Source organism: Hirundo rustica, chromosome 3 (assembly GCF_015227805.2).
Source record: "Hirundo rustica isolate bHirRus1 chromosome 3, bHirRus1.pri.v3, whole genome shotgun sequence".
NCBI classification, from domain to species: Eukaryota; Metazoa; Chordata; class Aves; order Passeriformes; family Hirundinidae; genus Hirundo; species Hirundo rustica.
The window spans coordinates 6,514,802-6,539,894 of NC_053452.1; the positions used below are offsets into that span (position 1 = coordinate 6,514,802).

The 25,093-nt window shown below is 44.1% G+C and overlaps 2 protein-coding genes across 3 annotated transcripts in view; one reads left to right on the plus strand and one right to left on the minus strand.

Moving 5' to 3' along the window:
- Positions 1-20,241, plus strand: part of JAG1 (jagged canonical Notch ligand 1) — a 35,097-nt gene extending 14,856 nt beyond the window's left edge. The window contains exons 4-26 of the mRNA XM_040057791.1: positions 2,608-2,862; positions 3,875-3,935; positions 7,732-7,862; positions 8,142-8,261; positions 8,694-8,807; positions 9,348-9,461; positions 10,220-10,333; positions 10,737-10,783; positions 11,292-11,465; positions 11,960-12,110; positions 12,621-12,785; positions 13,301-13,414; positions 14,039-14,152; positions 14,258-14,371; positions 14,496-14,612; positions 15,123-15,150; positions 15,257-15,342; positions 16,135-16,248; positions 16,473-16,582; positions 16,664-16,900; positions 17,231-17,362; positions 17,811-17,961; positions 18,249-20,241. Coding sequence (XP_039913725.1) covers positions 2,608-2,862; positions 3,875-3,935; positions 7,732-7,862; positions 8,142-8,261; positions 8,694-8,807; positions 9,348-9,461; positions 10,220-10,333; positions 10,737-10,783; positions 11,292-11,465; positions 11,960-12,110; positions 12,621-12,785; positions 13,301-13,414; positions 14,039-14,152; positions 14,258-14,371; positions 14,496-14,612; positions 15,123-15,150; positions 15,257-15,342; positions 16,135-16,248; positions 16,473-16,582; positions 16,664-16,900; positions 17,231-17,362; positions 17,811-17,961; positions 18,249-18,706 — 3,221 coding nt within the window. The 3' untranslated portion in view covers positions 18,707-20,241. The remainder of the gene's footprint in view (positions 1-2,607; positions 2,863-3,874; positions 3,936-7,731; positions 7,863-8,141; positions 8,262-8,693; positions 8,808-9,347; positions 9,462-10,219; positions 10,334-10,736; positions 10,784-11,291; positions 11,466-11,959; positions 12,111-12,620; positions 12,786-13,300; positions 13,415-14,038; positions 14,153-14,257; positions 14,372-14,495; positions 14,613-15,122; positions 15,151-15,256; positions 15,343-16,134; positions 16,249-16,472; positions 16,583-16,663; positions 16,901-17,230; positions 17,363-17,810; positions 17,962-18,248) is intronic.
- Positions 20,242-21,083: 842 nt separating this feature from the next.
- The window catches only part of SLX4IP (SLX4 interacting protein), a 77,045-nt gene continuing 73,035 nt past the window's right edge, over positions 21,084-25,093 (minus strand). The window contains exon 11 of one of the 2 annotated variants that reach the window (XR_009207635.1): positions 21,084-21,168. The gene's annotated coding sequence lies outside the window, so the exon portion shown is untranslated. Of the gene's footprint in view, positions 21,169-23,761; positions 23,899-25,093 lie in introns of those variants that run through there. The other variant, XR_009207634.1, reaches the window with a different exon arrangement.

A 25,093-nucleotide genomic window follows, 5' to 3' on the forward strand; every position in this document is an offset into this window, starting at 1 on the left:
CTAAGAATGGCAGGGTTGTTGCAATGCCTCCCCTGGAGTCTGGGTCAGCACCCTTGTGTAAGTGCACACACTGACAGGTGGGAATAGGCAAGGGTGGAGGAGTTTTTGTACAAGAAGGAACACGCCAGCGCTTCATTGTGAAAACTGTGGGTGAGGGCTAATGGAAAGGGAGCTTAAACCTGTGAGACTACGCTTGAATTCAGGTGGATGGGGGGTAGCTTTAAGTGTGTATCCAATGGAAGGCATTTTATCCATGATCCGGAGTGAAATTGCAGTTGGGATTCATCTGAGCATCTGCAAAAAAATGAAGTCCAGTGGACTTAAAAGAGTGTTTCTATTTGAGTTCAGCCTATGGTTAAGGTCTCCAAAGAGCTGATGGCTGGAGTGAGAGGTCATATACGTACAGCAAGGACAAGCTTCTTAATGAGCTGGCAGATAGCAGAATGAAAGAGCAGAGGCAAAAGGAAAGATCACTTTTTCAAGGCAACTCCCTTTCTGGTGCCAAGGACTGAAAGTTGTCGGTGGTGTGTTCCCAAGGGGGAACAGGAAAAGACTGGAAAAGCAAGAATCAGTGTGGGGGTGGAGGTGGGGGGCCGGTTTGCAAAACCGAATTGAGCGTCATTCTCCTTTTCTTCTGCCACTTACAGGAGAGGATAAAGTTGTTTTCCTCACAAGGAGCAGGATGTCTTTATGCACACTCGGTGTTTGGGGAAGTGCCTTTGCTTTCCAGCTGTGCTGTGGATGGAGTGTAATCTTGCCAAGTGCAGCAGAGCCATCTCCAGCACACATGAGTGGAACTGTAATTGCCAGACTAGCCCCATTCAAGGCGAGCAGATATGCATCTGCTTAAGTACCTCTTAGAATTAGTCAATAATCTCGCTGATGAGATCTAAGAGCCTTACACCTGCACGGCACAGAACATGATATTGCTCTGGATGTACCAGTATGGAAAGGTCCTTAGGCATCCACATTACCTGTGAACAGGATTTAAATTAATAAAGGCCTGCATGCATTTGAAAGTCTGACACATAGTTGTGGAGTTGGGGGCTTCGTGCCAATGAATAATAAAAACTGATTTAAATGGAAAATATTATAGAACCAGAAATACCAGAAGGTGAATAAGAAGTTGTTGCCCTTAATTTCACACTGTAAACACATAATGAATGCTGCAGTCTCAAGTCACAAATACCCCCCAAAATGGGTAAATGCCCACAATGTCTGAGTATTGACACTGTTGTGTGGTTGTGCAGCAAGAGCTTTGACTTCGTTCCAGACCACAGACAAGCAGGCAGGGACCTGGTAGTGGATCCATGATGGGTATCTGAGGCTTGAGAAGCCTGTTGGGAAGTTCTTTTTTTTGAAAGCTGCAAATCAAAGCTCCTCAGCAATACATTTAAAAGTATCTTAGATTAAAAACTGCCCATGTGTCATCTTAGGGCTTTAGTAGCGACTTCATTAGTCTTTCAGCTCTGCCTTATGTAAAATCCCAGAAGGTTCTTTTGTAGTTGTTGGAAGAACAAGCACATCAGTACATTTTAATTCCTAACACTCAGAGGTGCCAGTACTTCACACGCTGCTAACACATCATTGGCAAACTGCCTTTCTACCTCAAATTCTCCTGTCGCTGGATTATGCTCCCATGTACTCACTGTTGGTTTTGAACTCAGTCTGCGAGGATATTTTGGCTGTTTTACGATAAACTTTCACTCAGCAGTCAAGTGCTGGGTAGCAGCAGGTCGTAAGGCAGTGTCAGATCGTTTAAGTCACGAGACCTGGACTACAAAGTGAAATACCACAGATATATACAATGTTCCAAGCAAACGTGAAATATTATTATTTCAAGCCATAATTTAGACAGTTGTATGGCTCTGAAAGCCAGAAGACTTTTGCTAGGACTAAATGTTAAGTGCAAACCTAAACTTTGAAATGCCCTGTAGAGAGGAAGGGGATCCATAGCACATATATGCAGTAGTTTAAGTCTTCTGCTTTGAGCTCTGATCATCTCGACTTTGCACTCTCAGTTGCCGTCTGAGGACAGGACTTCCATGGTATTTCTCAGCCAAAATCTGGTGAGACTGTCGATGTCATCTGAAAGCAGGAGTAGGTAGCTTTCAATTTAGCGTTTGCACATAAGGAAAAGGCTGCAAACCTTTTGCAGTGCCTTTGTTCAGTCTGTAGACGTGGCTTTATTAGGCTATTGTAGTATGCTGTTTTTGTAAATGCTCCAGTTGAAAACAAAACTAGTGCCATTAATGGAGAAGCAGGGGAAAACACATTTTGTACCAGTCTGTTGGAGCTGAATTTTTAGTCATGAATGTATGAATTCTTAGTGGATGCCCTTACACTGCAAAAGGGCTAAGTGATTGGCAGTAACCGAACAGTCCCTTTTGATTTCAAGCTTTGTTCAGTTTGATAATGCTGCATGTGTGTTTCAGTTAATGGTTTGTAGCTCCAGGGCAGCCTTATCTGACTGTCTAAAACAGAAAATTAATAAAACCAACCGGCTGCCTCAGAGAGTTTTGCCTGTGAAGCTGGAGAGCTGTGATGTGGGAGCTAATGACGAGACCTAAATGCGGTTTTAACTCTGACATCTCTCGTGCCTCGCAGACCCTGATCGCATTATTGAGAAGGCTTCCCACTCTGGCATGATCAATCCCAGCCGGCAGTGGCAGACTCTGAAGCACAACGCGGGGGTTGCCCACTTTGAGTACCAAATCCGGGTGACGTGTGCAGAGCATTACTATGGCTTCGGCTGCAACAAGTTCTGTCGGCCGAGAGATGACTTCTTCACTCACCACACCTGCGACCAGAACGGCAACAAGACCTGCTTGGAAGGCTGGATGGGACCAGAGTGCAACAAAGGTTTGTGACAAATGTTCAACCTGCAGACCTGGGGGCCTGGGAGGGGCTTGAGGGCATCAGATCCAGGTTGCATTCAGTGGTCAGATTGTGCAGGCAGGGGGCTGAGGACTGTTGGGACAGTGGCCGGCTCTTTACACAGAGAACCGGGGGCAGGAGAAGAGTAGTTTCCACCTTGTGTTAAAGTCTTGGAGAGGGTAGAGTACTGGGCACTTAGCAGATGTGTTCTTTCCCTGATTATCCGCATCTTTGCCCTTGGGAAGAAAACCCAGCCCACTGACTTCAATGGGAGTTCTGCTGCTGACTTCAAAAAGGATTTCCCCTTTGGTGCAGAACTTCAAGACGAGCAGGAAGGAGAGACTTGTTTTAAAGCTGACCTGGCAAGTGTAAAGCTTTGGTGTTTGAAAAGTCCCAGGCTTGTTTGTTCCACCTGAGATCATGTTCAACATGTTTATTAGGGAATGGCTGCTACCTAGGTAATTGGGGAAGGAGAAAGCAGGACTTATGAACAGATTATCAGCCTGTCTTAATGACTGAGTTTACCTGCAATTTGAATTGTTGCTCATCTTGATATCCTGTCTGTTCAGAGATACAGCCAAAACTAAATCCAGAGTAGTTAAAATCTGCTTTGAATTAGGTGTAAAGCCAGGGAGAGTGGCACAGATCACCTGCAAAAGACAGAGAAAGGAAACCTGTAAACTCCAAGTGGCCTGACCCCTCCAAGGCAAGATGGCTTCTCCCACATAAAAACAGCTCTTTGAACAGCACTAGGAACGATTCTTCTGCCAAGTCAGAGAAACAGATTTCCTATAGAAAAGAAAAGCTGATAGATTTCCTATCCTAGGGAGACACCTACCTTGGTTTTCCTTCCGGTAGACTTGATAGGAGATGCTTGTTAAAACCTTGGATTCAGCAGGATTACAGTGCTGGTTAGAGATTAGAACATTCCCACGAGCGTGAAGGCGCCGGAAGCGGGCAGCATGCTGATACTCTTCTTTTTTTGTTGTTTTAACAGCTATTTGTCGTCAGGGATGTAGCCCCAAGCATGGTTCTTGCACAATTCCAGGAGAGTGCAGGTAAATACTTCCTATCCCTCTTTGCTCTTCCCCCCTCACCCCTCCCCAACTAATTAAACAAGTGATGCTAAACACAATAGGACTGGGGAGGGAGGGTGTTTTGGAAGTTGTGGTTTTGAGCAAGACACATTATTCATGCTGACTTGCCCAGAATAAGGGGGGAGCAGGCTTTTAATGCACTGATAATTTTAAGAAGCTTTTTGATTTGTGAAATGGTGGCACTGAGGGAGAGGGGGGTATGGGATAAATAGCGTGAATGCTGCCTAATGAGCACTAGCTAATTGTTTCTGCATAAATAGTGCAAATGTTTGGTGGCTATGTTTTTTCCAACAGCCTGATTAACAGGCTTTTTCAATCCCAAGCTTGAAGTACAGTGTGGCTTTTCTCTCTTCTTCTCCCTTTCAGTTTCCCCCTTCATCCCTCCCACCCCCTGGTTTCTTCCATCAGTAGGCAAAAGTCAAGCATTCTTTAGAATGGGATTAGTTGAATCTCTGGGTTTCTTTCCCATTGTGAGCCTGGCTCCGAGTGCTGAGAGGTTAATGGCTGGGATGAAATCTTGTCAGTGGGCTCTGATGAATGCCGAATTTTGTTGCCGTGCTTTGAAGTCCCTTCTGTCCTGGCAAGGAGACAATGGAAAGCAGATTTTATCCATAACACAACAGTTAAATATCTGGAATGCCTTAAAATATGCAGCATGTATTTACAGCACAGGGAAGTCTTGTCCCTTGCCCTTAGAGGGGTAGTGGATATTAAATGTGGGTATTCTTTATCAACAGAAAAGTTCCAAGTTGCTGCATGTAACCCTTTATCATTTCTGTTTACAACTTAGAGCTTCTGAGGTTACAAAAATATTGACATTGATCCTGTGGAGGAAGGGTTAAAAGTGAAGTTTGAGTATTCCTGAATAAGACTCAGAAGCTTGAAGGAATAGAAAGCAATTTTTCTGCCTTACAAGCATATTGGTGGATTCTCTGTTGCTGGAAACCTTTGCATGAAATGGACTGCTTGATGAGCTAGAGTTCCAACAGGAACTGAATCTGGAGTGTCTGACAGACTATTCCATAAGAATTCAGCCTGAGTAGCCATAGTGGCTCATTGACTTTCTCTGCTTCTGTAATGCATGCTTCAAAACAACACAAAAAAAAAAAAAAAAAAACCACCAAAAACCAAGGAACCATCTGAAAGTGAGGTGGGAAGTAAGCTCTCATCCTCACAGAGCCATGGCAAAGTCCAGCCAGGGGATGGACTGTTGTCACTTGTCCTGTGATTTTAATGTTTAGCAGCACTGATATAAGCTGGTTAACCCCTAGAACACCAAATCTAAATCTTTTTTTAATTAAAAAAAAGCCTAACAAGTAGTAGGAAGTATCGGGGGGCCAGATGGTGAGAAGAGCATATCAGTCAGGGCTACCAGTGATTTGTGCTGCTGTCATCAGAATAAACATGCCTTGTAGGGGTTGCTGTCTCCTAGTCAGAACAACAGGCTTTGTTTCCAGTTTTTTTTTTCCTTCTCTTTCTCTTTCTAAGTCTGTTGCCTCCCACTCACTGCCCAGACATGCACTAGTGCTCTTATTTACTTAAGGTGCAACTTTCCCACACTTGATTTGCATAGTCTTGAAACAATGCTGTCCTTCTGGTGCTTTCAGATAACTTCTGCTTGCCAAGTTAGACCACTATCTTTAAAGTGAACACAGAAACAAGATTTTATTTTCTTTTAAGTTTTGATGAGTCACATAGCCTGTATGCTACAAATGCAACAGGGTTTAAAAATAACATCCGAGCAGAAACTGCTCTGTGTTCTGGTACAACAGACAACTTGCAAACGTTCCTAAAATATCCTTTTCCCTTTCACTGCCAGTCACTTTTCTGTAATGCAGACCAGCCAACTAAACCATTTTTACTCATGAATCATTATACAAGGAAAGTTTACTTCAAATTTCTCATGAGAAACTGCTGCACACATATTATTAAACACGAATTATTACTGTCAATCTTTTTCTGGAATTGATATCCCACTTTTTTTTTTCCTAAATGCCCGTAGCCTTACCCAATTTTGTTTGTTATGTTTTGGAGCCCATGTTTGAAGTAGTACCCTTGGCTCTAAAGCTCATGATTTTTTTTTTTTTTTTGCCTGTGTGGTGTGGTGTTTTTTAAACTATTTTGCTTTCTTTACACTTGTTCTAAAGAAAACAAAACCCACCACCACTCTGATTTGACTGGAGTAAAACCCTCAGTTTGGATACCTGCTTTTGCAGGTGAGGTCCCTTAGTTTGCCTTGTGTGCAAGCTCTCAGGCAAATTGCTTTGAATGCAATACAGATTAAAAGAGTCTGGTCCTAAATTTTGATCTTTGTGCATTATATGCACTATACAGAAGGATTTTCCAAGAGCTACTTGAGGGAGGTTGTTTTGCCTTATCTGAGGTTTTTTTCACGTTCTTTGCACTGACTGGCTTTTTTAAACACACAAACTAATAAGAATTTCCCATTGCCTTTGAAAGGCTGCTATTGTGATACCTATTAAAGAAAAAAAAGTTAATTAGGATGCAGTTTGTCACCTGAGTTTTTTAGAAGGGAAGTCGGACTTACCACTGGCTGTGTGTGATTATCTATTGGATTGATCCTTCTGGCTTTTTCCCATGAGAAGAAATTGCCAGCAGAAGAATGGTGGGGGGGTTTTACAAATAGAAAGCTTAGCTGACTTCTGTAGAGCTGAGGTTTGTTTTCATAATTTAGTGACAGCTTTGTGCATAATTGCCGCTGATCAATTACTCTCAGGACCTGTTAATGAAATACAGTACCTCAGAAAGCCCTTGCTTTTCATTTTCCACTTGTTTTGCTTGTTTCTATCTATAGATCCACTTTAATTTGAAGGATCCTTGGTCTGTCTTGCTAGGGAGAACTAAATGAAAAGCCAAAATAAGCTTTTCCTTAAGGGGGCTTCACTTTAAAAGAACATCTTCCTTTTAAGTAGAGAATTCAGGTAGCTCACTGATGGTGACAATAAAGAATTCAATTAGTAGTAAATGCTTCAGACATTAGTGTTTCTCAGAATTGCATATGATTTAGCTATTCCCTGAAAAGAGGTTATTAGCATAAATCAAACTCAGAAACACACACAGCTGATCTTTGAGCACGTGTAAAATCCTGCCCTGCTGCTTTCTTCCATCCCTGACTGTGGCCCTGTCCATACTGGCTCTGTGTGTCTCTCTATTCAGAATAATATTCCCTGCTTCTGATAGAGCAGGGAACTCCTCATGTTTTGCTACTGTCCTGCCAAGGGCTCAGAGTTGGTGGTTATGGTTTTGTTTGTCTTCCTGCAAACCCAGCATGGCTGAAATGCCTGGAACCTTGTATTCATCAGGATCTCTGGATAACTATTGTTTCCACTGACTTTTTCTTCCCCCCCTCAATTTATAAAGCACCCTGTCAAAGTCCAGAGATTGATTTGTAGTGCACACCCACCCTCTCTGCCACATTTATATGAGGCTCCAAAGAGTATTATTGTGCTGAATGGCCTCATGCTGGTTTTCTCAGAACAGTTATTCTTTTGTCAGGAGGCCGGCTACAGAGACCTTGGCAAAACTACCAAAATGTTTGTTTACAAGAAACCATCACACAATCCTTGAATAGCTTCTCCCCGCCCCTCATCCTGCCCTTCTCCCCCACTTGCCCAGCCTTTCTTCAAGCTTTGGAGTTGCACACTTCTGTCTACACACAGCAATTATGATGGGTTTGGGTTTGTTTCCCTGTTCTGATTTTTTTTTTTTTTTCCCTTTTTTTGCTCTTTAACTGAAGGTGTCAGTATGGATGGCAAGGCCAGTACTGTGATAAGTGCATTCCACACCCGGGATGTGTCCATGGCACTTGCATTGAACCATGGCAGTGCCTCTGTGAAACCAACTGGGGTGGTCAGCTCTGTGACAAAGGTATGCTAATCCCAGAGGGTCGTGTCACACTTGAATGTCAGCACTGGCAGACTTTGCACGCGGGGCTCAGCGAGCTCCTGAAACGCGCTGGGAGTGTGCTGGCCCTCAGCTGCTTGGTCTTGTCCCCACTGGTGTTCTGGCATGGTTAGCATCTGTCCTTAGCGTGTCCCTGTCCTGTCCCGCTCCTGTGAGGGGATGTGTTCTGGGGTAACAGAATAAAGCACGTGGGGATGTTCCTGTAACTTTCCAGCCTGGCTTTAATGCTCTCCCCTCTTGCAGATCTGAATTACTGTGGAACCCACCCTCCCTGCTTGAATGGTGGTACCTGCAGCAACACTGGCCCTGACAAATACCAGTGTTCCTGCCCTGAGGGCTACTCAGGACAGAATTGTGAAATTGGTAAGTGCTGGATGCAGCTGCTGAGCTGCCACCTGACAGTTAATTCTCACCAGCTTTTGGTGGCTGGTTTTGGATGCACTTTGTGAGATGGAGGAAAACTCAATTTTGTATTATACCCAGTCAAGGCTGAGTCCAGCCTTTCTTATTCATGCATTATCATGGACCTTTGGTGTCTCTGAACATCAGCCTTCTGCTCACTGGGGAGGTCAGTCCGAGTCACCCTGTCTGGCTGTGACTCCAGCCGGTGTGCTGGTGAGGTTGGCATGGAAGGAGACTTTCAGCAAGCCGGGAAATTTCCTGGTACTTGCAGGAGCACAGTGCAGCAAGAGTACTGATGGTGTGTCCGGAGCAGCAGCATGGGGAGGGAGCAGGGGTGGCTTGTGGTGGCATCGCTGTAACCTCTGCCATGATGTCCTTCTGTCCCCTGTGCAGCGGAGCACGCCTGCCTCTCCGACCCTTGTCACAATGGGGGGAGCTGCCTGGAGACATCCACGGGATTTGAGTGTGTGTGTGCTCCTGGCTGGGCTGGACCAACTTGCACTGATAGTGAGTCCTTTTCAGTGTTCATTAAAAATGTGCCGGTTTCCTGGTTTGGATCAGTCTGTCCAATCCCTCATAAACTTACAGGTCAGACTACTTAACCTTCCCCAGCCTGAGCATTGCTTCCTGGCAGTCTGTGCACTCTCTTCCCCTTTGCTTGTACCAAAGTTTTTGTCAACTGCCAGGGGAAAGAATAGCCAAAAATCATCTTGAAAGAAGCAGAATGCTGAATTTTTGTAGCGTTCTGGCATGTTGTTAAAAATGCTGTTTTGAGGGACTTGCTGGATCCAAGTAGGACTTCCACTTGCAAAAAGGCCACAGCGCCTTTTTCCCCTAGTGCTCTGAACCCCCTTTTCACATTACTCCTTTCTTTAAAGGAGGCTTTTGCTGAAATCAGAGATAACCTAGAAATTCCACGTAGAAGTCCTGTTGTTCTTCTGTCCCTCAGGGAAAACCCGAGTAGCAGCAACCATTTATCAGACCTGTCAGTTACTGCCATTGCCAGTCTGGTAGTGGAGCTAAGCCTCTCCTTATTCTGCATTACAGATATTGATGATTGTTCTCCAAATCCCTGTGGTCATGGAGGAACTTGCCAAGATCTAGTTGATGGATTTAAGTGTATTTGCCCACCTCAGTGGACTGGCAAAACATGCCAGCTAGGTAAGAACTGCTTTCTCTTCAGCCAGTGTTGTTCCAGAGCTGGGAAAGATAAATGCAAAAGGGATCGTGGTCCTGCATTACTCACGGTCGTGTTTCTGAAGCCTGTGGACGTATTTTGGCGCACTGAAGATATTCGGTGTCTGTTTGCAGGACTGAGGTCTAGGACAGTGTCCAAGAGTAGTGTGGCTTCCATCACCTTGCTTCTGCATGCTGGCACTTGAAGGAAAGAGTTAACCAGAGTCATCCTTCAAACCAAGCCTGCCCTGAAGTGGGGAGGGTGTGTGCCGTGCCTCCCAGTCCCGCCCCCACGTGTGTTTCTCCCTTTACCCTGTGAGAAAGTTGCTGTATCTCTTCAACCGTGTCAACTCCTCCGGACCCAGGAGTTCACAGCTGGGTCCCTAAATGGGGATGATCTCACGGAGAATGAGCTGGCTGCATTCTTTACACAGCACACTCATCCCAGTGACCAGGCTGCAGCATTCCTCCTTCAGAACGCTCAGCTGAGATGCCTGTGTGAGGGAGAGTTGTGCTTAATGAGTGGCCGGGTAATTGTGAAATAATTAGCGTAGCCTGTATGTTCTAATTGCAAAGAAACTGAAAGAGCCTTCAGAGGCTGATGATGATTGACTTTTGTTCGTTCCAGTCATGCTAATCCCCGCAGTACACTGCAAGTTCCTCCTAGCTCTGGAGGAACTGCTGCTTATTGCTGGGGCCTGGGCTTCTCCCTTCCCCCCTGAATGTTCCCCTTGGTTTTCCAGATGCGAATGAATGTGAGGGCAAGCCCTGTGTTAATGCCAACTCCTGCAGGAACCTGATTGGCAGCTACTACTGTGACTGCATTACTGGCTGGTCTGGCCACAACTGTGATATAAGTAAGTGTCCATACCATTGGGTTTATTAAAGGCCAGTTCTTTGGGTATACGTGCGTGTGCCACTGAGTTCTAAACTCAATTTGAACACCGGGCAGAGCCCCAGCAGTCGATGTTTTTAGAAAGGGAGTATTTTGTGCAGAATGAAAATATACAATTTTATCAAAGTCATTAGCCTGTACCATAGCTATATTCTGATAAAGGGACTAAAACAATGATGTGAAGTTTTACTGCCTCTCCTAGAAGAATCGTGAAAGGTTTCCCACCCATTATAATAACCTTATCTCAAGGAAGGCATGCAGGAAACTTGACAAAAGGTTTATCTAGCTGCAGTTTTAGAGAGACCTGAACTCTTTATCTAGTGTAAATATATTTTTGCCTTCTAACCGTGCTAATTTTATTGCAGATATTAACGACTGTCGTGGACAATGTCAGAATGGAGGATCCTGTCGGGTAAGCCCTTCTTGTTTTACTTCTCCTTCCCGAAGACTTGCAACAGTAACTAAAACCTTTGAGTCTAAGCACAAACAATTTGGAAAACAGCAATTAGCTGGTACAAATGGTCATTTCTTTAAGTTGGGGGGAGGGCCTGTGTCATGCTACAGCATGTTGAGATGTGTTTGTGGAACAGTAAGGGCAGAAAAATTACTCCAATAAATTACTCATTTGCACTGCCAGCATCACCAGTGAATAGGCTGGTGGTTGTGCAAACTACCTATTGGAAATGTGGGCACTTCCCTTCAACCTGTGGATTAATGTATCCTGCCTGGAAGTTAAGAATGTAAACTGGGACTGGGTCTGTGTGTTTTTTCCCTTTTAAATATTTTTTGCCTTGATTGGACATATTAAGGAATTAAAAAAAAAAACCAAACAAACTTTTTTTGAATTTTTTTTCTTAATAAGAATATATTGAGGGAGGAAGAACCTTAACTCCTAAACTATGTTTTTTGTTCTTTCCCAGGACTTGGTTAATGGTTATCGGTGTATCTGTTCACCTGGCTATGCAGGAGATCACTGTGAGAAAGACATCAATGAATGTGCAAGTAACCCTTGCATGAATGGGGGTCATTGCCAGGATGAAATCAATGGATTCCAATGTCTGTGTCCCGCTGGTTTCTCAGGAAACCTCTGTCAGGTAAGAAGGCTGGGTGAAAGGCAGGCCCTCAGCCAGTGCCATTTGTTCCGACGCTCCGGATCTGAGCACGGAATGCCTTGTGTCCAGTGAAGCATAGTATAAAGTTGTACTTGATATCGCTGTCAGTCTGCCAAGAAAGTGCTTGATTAATATATATTGGGGGTGGGGGGGGAAAGAAACCAACAAACCCCCGACAGGCTGCAGAGGATTCTCTTTGTTAAGCAGACTGCAGTGTTTGCACGTCAGGCTTTGTGGAGCTCTAACTGTTCACTTTGGCAGTTTAATATCGAGAGTTGTCTGCCGAAGTAGTGGTGAGTGGGACTAAACTCTGTGTGCTATGAATGATTCTTTGAGGCAGCAGATAAAAAGGTCAGATTCCACAATGTCGGCCTGTCGTGGTGAGGGAGAGCCATGATAAACCTCTTTCACTCAGCTTTCCCTCGCTCCCTTCCCCCCCTTCCCATTTCCCTTCCCTCTCTGTGCACTACTTACAGCTGGACATAGATTACTGCGAGCCAAATCCATGCCAGAACGGCGCCCAGTGCTTCAATCTTGCCATGGACTATTTCTGTAACTGCCCTGAGGATTACGAAGGGAAGAACTGCTCCCACCTGAAGGATCACTGCCGCACGACTCCTTGCGAAGGTTTGTGCTGCCCTGCGGGTGAATGGCAATGTCTGGCCATGGTTCCTGCCTCTCCTCTCGCTGAAGCCCTGATGCAGCTCCAGCAGGGGAGTCGCTGGAGTAGCTCTGGTATAAAGAGGCTGAATTTTGCCCTCTCTGTGTGAAAAGATGAGTGATATTTGTAAGTATCACCTATTGAAAGCCAGCATTATGTCGGTGTGGACAGAAAGGACAGGTAGCAAATAGACTGATGCGTTTATTCCAGGCCATGGATGCGTTCCAGCAATCATCACATAAGATGCTGCTATTATTTTATGCACAGTTGGCAAAGTCCAATGTTATTTTAAAGCAGCAAACATACTTGCAGTCATGTGTTTGTGGTTTCACTTGATGATCTTAAAGGTCTTTTCCAACCTAAATGATTCAATGGCGCAAGTGTCTTCTAAACATCCACTGCTGGAAGTGCAAATGTTGCTCTTAGGGAATCATGTTGCGTGGGTAATTCTCATGCTGGTCTCTGCTTTTCTGCAGTAATTGACAGCTGCACCGTGGCAGTGGCTTCCAACAGCACGCCTGAAGGGGTTCGCTACATCTCGTCCAATGTTTGTGGTCCTCACGGGAAGTGCAAGAGCCAAGCGGGCGGAAAATTCACCTGTGAATGCAACAAAGGATTCACCGGCACCTACTGTCATGAGAGTAAGTGCAAAAAAGAGAATGTATTTTACTTTCCCTCACTCTTACTGGAAAAAGATTCCATGCTTCCTCCCAGACCCCTTTGAGGTTTCTTCATTGTAACTCAGTGAACCTTGGAACTGCTGTACGTTTTCATATCCCTCTTGGGCGAGGCAGAGTGGAATTTGCTAGGCCTTGGGGAAAGTTCACAGCAATGAACCCTCTGGCCTTGAATTGTATGTTTTTAAAACCCTTAATGTATACAAGGTCTGAGGGAGTTAATAGTGGGGTTTAACGTTGATCTTAAGGACTCCTGAATTTTATTCTCTTGTTTTTGATAGTGACAGGTTCATCACCTTGTGCAGTTTTTTATTCCATTTCTTATCTTATAACCCTTCCTTTCCAAAGGGTATTATTAGAAGTGGAAGTGGCACTGAACAGCCTGCAATAAGATAATGACTCCTAGTAGCTGTACTTCTAGTTTGACTTTTTTTCCACCTCTTTTTTTTAATCCTCTTGTTTCTTCCCAACTGTTGCAGATATCAACGACTGTGAAAGCAACCCCTGTAAAAATGGTGGCACTTGCATCGATGGCATCAACTCCTACAAATGTATTTGTAGCGATGGATGGGAAGGAACATATTGTGAAACGAGTAAGTTATCCATCCTTCAGCACACAGAAAGATCTCTTGGGAAAACACTGGGAAGGAATGGCTGGTACTCTTTTGAAGATGACAGTGACCTATGTCAATAAACTCTGCTTCAAAGGTCCTCCCACCAGGTCCTCCCACCAAGTTCCAATCTTTTGTATTGGAACTAAACCCAAGTTACAGAGTTGGACTGGGATTAGAACCCAGCTCTCTCTCTGAGTTTCCTGCTCTATCCTTCGGATAACTTCTGGGAAGAAACCCTTTGCATTAGTAGGTGCCACTTTATGGCCTGTCTGCGTATCATACTTGCATTTTGTCGATCTCAGGAACAGAAGAGGAGTTGAGTGTTCTGCTCCCTTCCCCTGACTAACAGGGTGTTTATGTAATAGGCTTTTTCACTGCTTTTTTACTGAAACAAGATTACAAACAAAATGAAAACAAACTGGGGGTATGTGGTGAAACAGTCTTCATCTATGTGACATCTAAGCTTTAAAATACTAACTTAAGCATTTAATCCACAATTGAAACACAGGCCAAAATTAGGGATGGGTTGTGCCCCTTTCAAGCATTGTGTTTGTCAATTCTGTAAACACCATTGAGCCCGTTTTCTCTCCTTAACATATCCAGATATTAATGACTGCAGTAAAAACCCTTGCCACAATGGAGGAACGTGCCGAGACTTGGTCAACGACTTCTTCTGTGAATGTAAAAATGGGTGGAAAGGAAAAACTTGCCACTCCCGTAAGTTCAGCTTTTCCAAAACATAACAGATGTGCTCCGATAGGCTGCTTGAACTCGTTGGCCTAAGAGAGCACCAGCATTAAGGGCAGTTTGGGTTTTCCACAGGTGACAGCCAGTGCGATGAGGCGACGTGCAACAATGGGGGGACATGCTATGACGAAGGGGACACTTTCAAGTGCATGTGTCCTGCGGGATGGGAAGGAGCCACTTGTAACATAGGTAAATACCCTGCATAATCACCAGGAAGCAGATGCAGTGCTGCAGCTCTGACCTCAGCTGTTCCTCTTGGCTCAGACTCGACAGCTTTCTAACAACTGAGCGGCAAATGTTGTTTGTGTTACAGCGAGGAACAGCAGCTGCCTGCCAAACCCCTGTCACAACGGTGGTACCTGTGTAGTCAGCGGGGACTCCTTCACTTGTGTCTGCAAGGAGGGCTGGGAAGGACCCATGTGTACACAGAGTAAGTCAGCTCTGCTTGAACTCTTCCCCAGTGTTGCATGATGAGAACATGAGCTCATCCTGTCGCCCTTGGAGTCAAGATTGAAACCAGAAGGGAAAGCTTGTTTGATGTAGGCTTTAGCATCACCTGAATCTTTGTTTTTAATGACTTTATGTGATAGAGCCTTGACCTGGGCATGAGAAAGTTGCAAATGAGCTAAGTGGAGACAGATGTTGTCTTGTTTTCTCCCGCATTCTTCTTCTACTGGCAGCTCTGTCTGCTTCCACTTTTTTCCCCCACCGTTAGATTCTTTACAAAGATCTCTTCCTGCGTACATGTGTTCCACAATGCAGTTGACAAATTTTGTGGTGCAAGCCTGGAATCAATTTAGTAGAGAATTTCAGCATATTTTTATAAAAGTTGAGCTAAGTATAACTTGGGCATTAGGGAAAGTTTGATCATTCTTTACTGCCGGTAGAGCTGTATTAGTCAAAGTCTGCATGTTTAATGCTGTTTGTCTTTGCTTTGCAGACACAAACGACTGCAGTCCTCATCCTTGGTAAGTTTGCTACGTTTATCCCTTGCTTTTTCCGTTGTTTTAGAATTCGGGGTTCCTTTAATCCGTAGTAGTTTTTAATGTCTGTGACAATGCCCTTTCTCCACAGTTACAACAGTGGCACTTGTGTGGATGGAGAGAACTGGTACCGCTGCGAGTGTGCTCCAGGCTTCGCCGGGCCCGACTGCAGGATCAGTGAGTGTCCCAGTGGATCTCTGCCTCAGTTTTTGTCTTTCTTGAATCTTGTTGCAAGACAATCACCTTAATTGAGTTAAGTGGTAGATCAGATGAGTGATAGATGTCTTGTGCCACCTCTGTCTGTAACCAGATCCGTAGCAGATTTGGAGAAGGCAGGAATCATGCTGAAAATTTAAAGTCATTCAGCTGGAGCTGAAACCTCTTGGTTCAGCCGAGTGGACAAAATGCCCTTTGGAACAGTCTTCCCTTGTGTTTGTGTGGCCCAGGCTTCTGCTTCAGATGAAAGTGTGCCAGCCAAAAACCTTGTCAATTAATAATCCACCTCCAAGCCCTGAGGTGATGAATGTGCTTCCCTGTAATTTAATAATAATTACAGGTAGGAGGACACTTTTTTTTTTTAATGACAGCCATGGAATAGAAGTCTCACAGCAGCAATAGAGCTGGGAAGGGTTTAACATCGACATCAGTTGAAGAATCTGGTGGGGAACAGAAGTGGAGCACATCAGTGGAGAGGAAGTGTGTGTGTGTAGGAAGGAATGTGTCCTTGCCCTGGAAAGCTCAAGTAGCCGCAGGGGTCAGGTTTTGATCTTTGTTAGTGCCATTCGGCAGAAACGTCAAAGGACTTTTCTGAGGTTATACTGGTGCTGCAAGCAGGAATCGACGTCCCAGTAGACACTAGAAAATGAACATAAAGCTTCAGTAGGCAATTCTATCTTGTTTGCTTTTTTCCTGACAAAACAAAAGGATACTATGAAGTAACTGTTTTGTTTCCTCTCCTTCCCATGACAGATATCAACGAATGTCAGTCCTCGCCCTGTGCCTTTGGAGCCACGTGTGTAGATGAAATTAACGGGTACCGTTGCATTTGCCCACCCGGTCGCAGCGGTCCAGGATGCCAAGAAGGTATTCCACATAGCAGAGCTGATCCTAGCACTTGGAGCAAGATCTGTGTACTTGCACGTTGATGGGTTTGTGGTTGTATGGGGATGGTTTTGGAGCATACTATGTGTTGTTTTTTAAAGCAAGTATCTTTATTGAGGAAGCAACTTAGTGAGAAGTTTAGATGAACGTAGAAAAGGCATTTGTTTCCTATTTTTAGCTTTTAATTCTGTTGAATCTCTCTTCAGTTACAGGAAGGCCTTGCATTACCAGTGTTCGAGTAATGCCAGATGGGACTAAGTGGGATGACGACTGCAATACCTGTCAGTGTCTGAATGGAAAAGTCACCTGTTCTAAGGTACAGCTGTGCTGTGGTTTGGGTTTCACCATTTCCTGTCCTCTAACCAGTGGATTCTCACCAGTATTCATCCTCTCCTAGGTTTGGTGTGGCCCTCGGCCTTGTGTCCTGCACGGCAAAGGCCCCAGTGAGTGCCCTGCTGGCCACGCCTGTGTCCCTGTGCGGGACGACCACTGCTTCACCCACCCGTGTGCCGCCGTGGGGGAATGCTGGCCCTCCAACCAGCAGCCTGTGAGGACCAAATGCAACTCAGATTCCTACTACCAGGACAACTGTGCCAACATCACCTTCACCTTTAACAAGGAAATGATGGCCCCGGTAAGTAACGGCAGCTCGCTGGGCTGTGGCATACTTAGACTCATTCCCAGAGTGTGGAATGATGTTTTCCATAGGGAAAAGTGCAGCAAAGGCTGACACTGCCCCTTTAAGAAAGAAAACAAAAAGCAGAGAAGGATTAATACAGCCTTGCAGCCTAAATGCTTTTGTGACTAGAGAAGAACAAAAGCTAGGTTGGAGGGAATTCCATCTCTTTTTCCCCCAAGAACTCTTACTTCAGGGCAAAAAAAAAAAATCCCAGACAAGTCTTTTATGTGTGTGTTCGTGTGCATATGTATTTAAGAAAACCGGCATCTTTTTTGTATCCTCCAGGGCCTTACCACAGAGCATGTTTGTAGTGAATTGAGGAATCTGAATATTCTGAAGAATGTTTCTGTTGAATATTCCATCTATATTACCTGTGAACCTTCCCACTTGGCAAATAATGAAATCCATGTTGCTATTGTAAGTATTCCTGGAATATTTTTAAATGTCTTAGTAGCTAATTGTTCGGATATGTGTGCAACATGCGGATTTCATAAAAATCTTAATTCCTGGCTTTGTCAGAACTTCTTGTGGTTTAGTTTCCATCCTGATTCCCTTTAAGAACAGGAGAGGAGTTCTGGTTACCTATGCGTACCTGAAAGCTGCCATCTGGGGTAACTGTTACAGGGGGAGTAAAACATTTCTCTGTTCCACTCTTGATTTTGGGGGGTTTTGGGTCTTTTTAAGGATGAGGACGAGAATTCTGAGTCGTTAGTTTCTGCCCATAGTAGGCTGTTTTGCTTTGTTTCTGTTTTGTTATACGTTAAAAGTAGCAAGAGCCTTCACTGCCTGTGAAGGTTTATAAATAGCAGGTTCCCCCGTGCATCTGATGTGGTGCTTGGTGTTAATCGTGTGCCTTGTCCTGCAGTCTGCAGAAGACATCGGGGAAGATGAAAACCCCATCAAAGACATCACAGATAAGATCATCGACCTCGTCAGTAAGCGCGACGGGAACAACACCCTCATCGCTGCTGTCGCCGAAGTCAGGGTGCAGCGGCGGCCGACCAAGAGCAAAACAGGTGAGTGACACCCCTTCCAAGGGGCAGAGGCTTTCTTCAAGTCCCTGTTCATTGGGAACAATGGGGAGGCTTTGCACCTGAGGTCTTTTTATTTCTAAAAACCCTAAAAAAACTTTACAAAAGTTTGCTAAACCAGTGGCTTAACCAGGCAAAAGGGCTGCTTTCCCTCCGTGCTCCTTCTGGAGAAACAAGTAACAAGGTGTAAGAGCTGTAATTTGTTTTTTCTGAGACATCCCAACGTGTCCCTGTGGTTTGCAGCACGGCTAACTCTCTCCTGTCTCTTCCAGATTTCCTGGTGCCCTTGCTGAGCTCGGTCCTAACAGTAGCCTGGATTTGTTGCCTGGTCACCGTGTTTTATTGGTGCATCCGAAAGCGCCGAAAGCAGAGCAGCCACACCCACACGGCCTCCGACGACAACACCACCAACAATGTAAGGGAGCAGCTGAACCAGATCAAAAACCCCATTGAGAAACACGGAGCAAACACTGTCCCCATTAAAGACTACGAAAACAAAAACTCTAAAATCGCCAAAATAAGGACACACAACTCCGAGGTGGAGGAGGACGACATGGACAAGCACCAGCAGAAGGCCCGATTTGCCAAGCAGCCAGCCTACACTTTGGTAGACAGAGATGAAAAGCCCCCCAACAGCACCCCTACAAAACACCCAAACTGGACAAATAAACAGGACAACAGAGACTTGGAAAGTGCACAAAGCCTAAATCGGATGGAGTACATCGTATAGCAGATGGTGGGGTGCTGCCATGCAGGGCCTTTGAGTATCATTATAAAGGCACTCAAGAGCTTGTAGTTCTTAAACTGTTGTGTAATATTTGAGTCTAAGGCTATTATTTACTTAGAATCCCTGTGTTAATTTAAGTTTGGACAAGCTGGCTTACACTGGCAATGATAGTTGCTGTGGTTGGCTGGAATACCAAGTGCTGCATTTCACATCTATGCAAAACTAGTCAAAAGTGCCCTCCTGTAAATTCAGCTGCAGCTGATCCATCACGGAAACGTTCCATAAGGTATTACATAGCCTTATTACTCTTCCTTAGTGTTCATTTTTTTTTTTTTTTCCTGCCAGATGTTCCGATTTATACAGTTTCTTTAGAATAATACATTTTATTTATATTTATTGAATTTGAGTTTTTTGTATATTGGTTTTATGGTGACGTACAACTAGTTCTGTATTTGAAAGTGCCTTTGCAGCTCAGAACCACAGCAACTATCAAAAATAAGTTTATTATTTATTTTTTTATTGTATTTTTGTTGGGGGCGGGTGGGGGGAACTTGTCAGCAGTTGCTGGTAAATGAAGAATTTAAAGAGGAAAATGTGTCAAAAATAGAAGTTTGTATAGATATGTAAATAATTCTTTTTTTATTAATCACTGTGTATATTTGATTTATTAACTTAATAATCAAGAGCCTTAAAATATCATTCCTTTTTATTTATATGTATGTGTTTAGAGTTGAAGGTTTTTGATAGCATTGTAAGCTCGTGGCTTCTCTATTTTGAATTTATTTTCTTGTTACATGTTGCCTATATGCCAAAACTAAGGTGTTCTAAAATAGTTTATTTTTAATAGGATGGGCTTTCATGCCTTGATGCTGGTTTTTGTACAATGTCAAACGTTTGAAACACCTTCCATAGTATCACTTTAAGACTATTTGTAAGTACTGACTGAGGCAGTTTAGAGAATTAGACTAGAAATTTTTTTTTGCTGCTTTAGACTTGAAAACCGAGTGACAGGCAGATAATCTGCTAAGAAGCAGTTTAAGGGAACAAAACTGAGCTATTACTTTATGTAGATGAAATGTGAGTGGTTGCATGTAATTAAAAATATCAAATTAGCGTGTGAAGTTGGAAACACAGCAATCTTATTTTGTAAATTCTAATTATTTTTTTTTCTCACCATGAATATGTAATACTGAACCACTTGTAGATTTGACTTTTTTTGTAATCTACTGCATTTAGGGAGTATTCTAATAAGCTAGTTGTTGAATACTTGAACAGTAGAATGTCCAGTAAGATCACTGTGTAGGTTTGCCATAGATTACACTGCCCGCCTTAACAAGTGAGGAAATCAAAGTGCTATTACGATGTTTAAGATCAAAAGGCTTATAAACATAGTCATCTCAGTGGTTAACCATTGAGATCATGAAGATACCTTGTATTGTGATATTAGTGTTATATGAAAATGCATCTTTGATGTGTTGTTCCTGGCAATAAATCTTGAAAAGTAATATTTATTAAATTTTTTGTATGAAAACATAAAAGAGCGTGGAGATTATTGAGCTTGGAGGCGCTCCCGGCCAATCAGTTGTGCAAAAGCAGGGGCAGGTGCTCCCGGAGGTTTCCAGGACCTGCCCCTGCCTTTGGTGGAGTCAGTTTTTTGTTAGATGATTACACGTTCCCCTCTGGCTCCCGGTGGGACTGAGGAGGTTTGAAAGCAGCGTGTCCCTTGTTCTCACTGCCTCTTGGCCAATGTCCCTCGGTGTTCTGAGAGAGGACGGTGTGGCTGCGCTTGTGCAACGAGTTTACCCTGCACGGGCCAATGAGCTGCCCCCAGATAGGAACCAAATCTAAGTAGCTAGGCAAGATCCAAAGTGCTGACCTGGATGGGAAGGGATCCATAGATGATGCTGATTTCTAATGGGCAAAAAGCGCTTTGTAAAGCATAAAATAAACTCTGAAAGTATTCAACACAATGGCTTTGAATGCTGAACTAACGCTGCCCCTCCCACCTCTGTGCAGGGGCTGGCTGCCTCAGGGTCTGCTCTGGTTTTACCGTGTTCTGATGAAGCTGCAAAATTGTTCTGCTAAGGGGCTGCTGCAAAGCTGAAGGAACAATTAACTGTGTAACAAGTTCATTGAAAAATAGTTAAACCAACCTGCTGCAAGGTCAGGCCTTTGCATCTGTATTTGTTTGTAGTAAATAAACAGATATTTTATATACAGATTGCTGCGATATGAATACACTGAACGCTAACAAAACCTGAGAGTGAGAAATACTTTCTTCTGTACTTTTTTTTTACAGCTGTCAAAAAAAATTTGATAAAACCTAATTAGTGTTATTTTTTTTTTTAAACTCACTTTAGAAGATTTCCGTTGTGGCTACGGTACTTTGGCTGGGTGCTGCTTTTACTCTTCACACTCACACACCACACAGGACAAGTACTGGAGCCTGTTTAGTTTACTGCCTCCTGAAGGGGAAGTCAACAAGATTAGCTTCAGCTGACCACTTCAATAATTCCTCATCAAACAAATCCCATGAGTATTTATTTCCCTTTGTTCCCTGACTTCTAAATCTGCAATAAAGCAAACACGTCATGTCCAAAAAAGCTATTTAAAGATAATAGAATCTTTCACCTGCATCCAAAGGGCAAAGCTGGGCTATTCCCCGGCTGCTTTCCTGTACTTTTTAATGTTGAATTAACCATTCTGCTGTCTACTGTTCACATGGGTCTCAAATTCAAAGATTAGGTCTCTGAAGACTCAGTGAAAGCAAAACCTGGGTTCCACAAGCTCCAAAACACATCAAAGTCCTGAGCCCAGGGTTCATTTATTTACTTCCAGCCTTTCCTGTGCTCCGTGCAGTGGTTTTGTTACTGCAGAGCTCCTCCACACACACCCGCTTTTCCCCATTTCTCCATGGATTTCCCTCACTTCATCACTATCTCATGGTGTTAGAAAATTGGAACTGTGCCATTTGTACAGGGGACAGTCAGAAAATTCTACACAATTGCCATAATGGTATTTTTAATTAATTAAATTAACTTACACTCATGACTGTAACACCAGAACAGTCCCCCAAAGCCTAGGTCCACCACCAGGTTGGGGACTGGTTGATGAAGTGGCTTCCATTGCCATGAAACTAAATAGAAGTTTAGGGCTTCCCCCGTAGAATACCAAGGCACATTTATTTTTGTGGAAATCAGACTTTGCCAGTTCACGGTTACTACTCAGGGAAGATACACTCTGTTTAGTTAGGAGAAGTTTCCCACTGCTAGTTTAAGATTGTCATTTGGATCCTTCTTCATCTAAGAACTGAAAAACGTGCACTTCCTGAGCTGCCATTTAAGCATGTGAGAAATAAAATTGAAATTAAATAATGAAATGAAATTAAATGAAAAAAATAAAATAGCTCCCCTTAGCACTCTGAGCTTTGCTCTACCTACAGCTAATTGAACCTGCAGAATGTGGGTTTGGTTCAGCCTGAGCTGAACGTGGCCACATCAAAGCTCTGCACCTCCGCATGGAGAGGGCCCATCTTACGTAGAGGTACCTGGGAAGGTGCTGATGGTGCAGGTTACATCAGCCCTCACACCAATACATTCATGTCACCGGGAATGCCAGCCTTGGGAACGGCTCCCTCTGCACTGCTGACAGGAGCCAAGGGCAGCTGGGAGCCCTGGGACCTGAAGCCCCTCAGGCCAGGGGAACATGAACCGGGTTGGGGCCCAAATGTGCGACTGCACCTCCAGCCGCTTCCTGGTGAAACATTTGCCCTGGCACAGACACACCTCCTGTTCTCACACCAGCTGACACCTGCACAGCGAGAGTTAATGCTATTAATCAGCTCCCTGCCAAGCTAAAAGGTACAAGGTTATGCTCCCTGCTGCTCCTTGAAGGCTGCCTGCTTCTGCTCCTTATCTGCCAGCCCTCCAGCTGAATCCAGCCCTGCCTCCCAGCTATCCCAGGTCCATCTGCAGAGTCACAAGGCAGAGCCTTCAAGGTTTTTTAGGAGTGCCTGCAAAGATGAGAAGTTCTGACAAGGGAAGTACCAAATTCAGCCTTTTCCTCCCCAGAAGATGGAAGTGATTGCGTAACCTCCCCCTCCCCTTCTAACGGAAGCAAGAATATTTGAGTATATTTAAGAATTTTTTGGCTTCCTCTTTTTTCAGCATTGACAGCAATGGCCCATCGTGGTTACTGTTTGCCTGTGCACACTGAGTTTGCTTGCAAAGGTCAGTGATTTCTCCCAATAGAGGGGAAACCCAGTAAAAAAGCTGTGCAAGGATTAAATCCAGCCTCTGGGGAGGAGGAGAGGAGGCTCTGGATGGTTCAGCAGCTGCTCCCCTGGCACTGGGGCAGCAGCAGAGCCATGCAGGATCAGACAGCATCAGACTGGAGTCCCAGCCCAGATCTGCCAGCGAGCGCCTTCTGTGATGTGCAAATTGTTTCAACCAGTTTCCCTACAGGGTGGAGAAATAAATCTCTATTCCTTTCATTCTAGCACTATGAGATCATATTAATATTAAAAAGGGGCATGCCCAGCTCTAGAATTAGAGCTCAAGATACTTTTCTTTAAAGATCTGATGCATAAATAAAAAAGATAATTATTATGCCAGCAAGTTATGCAGTTATGGAGCTAGAGTACCAATTCCTATTGCTGTACTAAAAGATTTAACTTGGACAGAATGGGAGCAAATCACTGAAATTCTCCTTCACAAAAGGTGCACTGTCAGCTCTCACAGGAACAGATTCCCAGTTCTGGGATAATTTAGGTGGAGAGTAAAGAAGGTAGGACAGTTGTGCCTAATTTCCTGAACAAATTCCAGGCTACAGCTGAAGTGTCTTGTGACACTCCATCGACTCCACAAATTTTAGGATTTCTCAGCATAAGACAACACCAAACAAACAAAAGTGTCACCATGGAAAGGACCAGGTCATGCACTACCAGGTTCCATTTTAATCATCTGGGGGAAACAGGTGGACCAAAAAGCCTTGTGTGAGTTGATGAAAGGATTTTCTGCTCCTTAACCAGTTTGCTTTACCTTGGAAGCAGCGCTTCCCTCAGCACTGCTCAGCTGTCAGAATCAGCACTTGCAGCTCCCTCCAGGCTCAGCTGCCAAGCGCTTTGATATCCCCCTGATGAAAGGCTCGGAGCACGGCCGTTCCCTCAGCCCACATCTTCTCCTTCACCCGGGTTACTGGAAGTGAGTTTGTGTTTGTTAAAGGAGAAAAAAAGCACAAAGCAAAGGAGCGAGGAGTGCCTTTTATTAAAGCTAATTTCTGAGGCCAACCCACACTTCCCACTGCTGGCAAAAAGGCTCGGGGTTGTTGCCTCTGTTTGGTGCAGCCTGTTTGAATGCAGAACTTTCCCTGGGTACTGATAAAGCCAAGGAGATAACTCCTCAGAGTATGCAATCTGGGAGAGTCTATACCTGACATCTTTCTTATTCCAAATGCAAACAGAAAAATATTTCCTCCATTTTTTTTTTTTTCTTTAGAAAGAAACCATTTTCCAGTCAAATGCCAATGAGATGATGATGATGTAAAATGCCAATTAAAACTCATCCAATGCAATCCACATGCGGAGCAGTGAGAGGGAAGGAACCACTGACCAAAGAAATGCCTTTGGAAGCTACTTAACACTTGGCCAAAATCTTCTGCAGCAAGGGAGGTCTGTGTGCTTACCTGGCAGGTAACACCACAACTAGCACAAAGCTCAGGACCCACAAGATCTTGGGATACTTAAAACCTTCCTTCCTTCCTAAACCTTGCCCAACACTGGGCAAGGGAGATTTCCCACCAACTGCTTCCTCTTTATAAATGATTACGTAAAAGACTGGTCTAGCTTTTGAAATGTGTTTAAAAGTCCACTAAACAAATATTTTAACTGCTTTGATGTAAAGAATGATGGAAACCATCATCTGCACACATTAGAAAGTCTTTCTCTAGGAAACAACTGTTTCATTATCAGCTAATAGCACAGACCAAATTAACCAGATGATTCACTAAAAATAATAACCCCCCAAAGCTGGCTGGTTTAGGATAAAGAATGAACCAAAACTATTGTTTCTGTGCTTCAATGGCAGTTTCAGAAGAGAACAGAGCTTTAAATATTCATTACTTTTACAGAAAGGTGTGCTAATGGTGCTCAGAAGCAATTTGGTAATAGAAAGCCACGACTTGCAAACTGCTAATTTTACTCCAGCTCAGTTTCCAGTTCCCTTTTTTTTTCCCCTGAACCTGATTTAGGAAATCAGGTTTGTGGGTCAAGAGCATGTCAGACCACACCTCTGCCAGTCCTCTGGGTGCAGGTGGATGGGTGATAAAGAAAAAAAGCAAAGTCTGAGAAGATGACCCTGGGCTTGAAGTAAAGAGAGAGATACAGACCCAGCC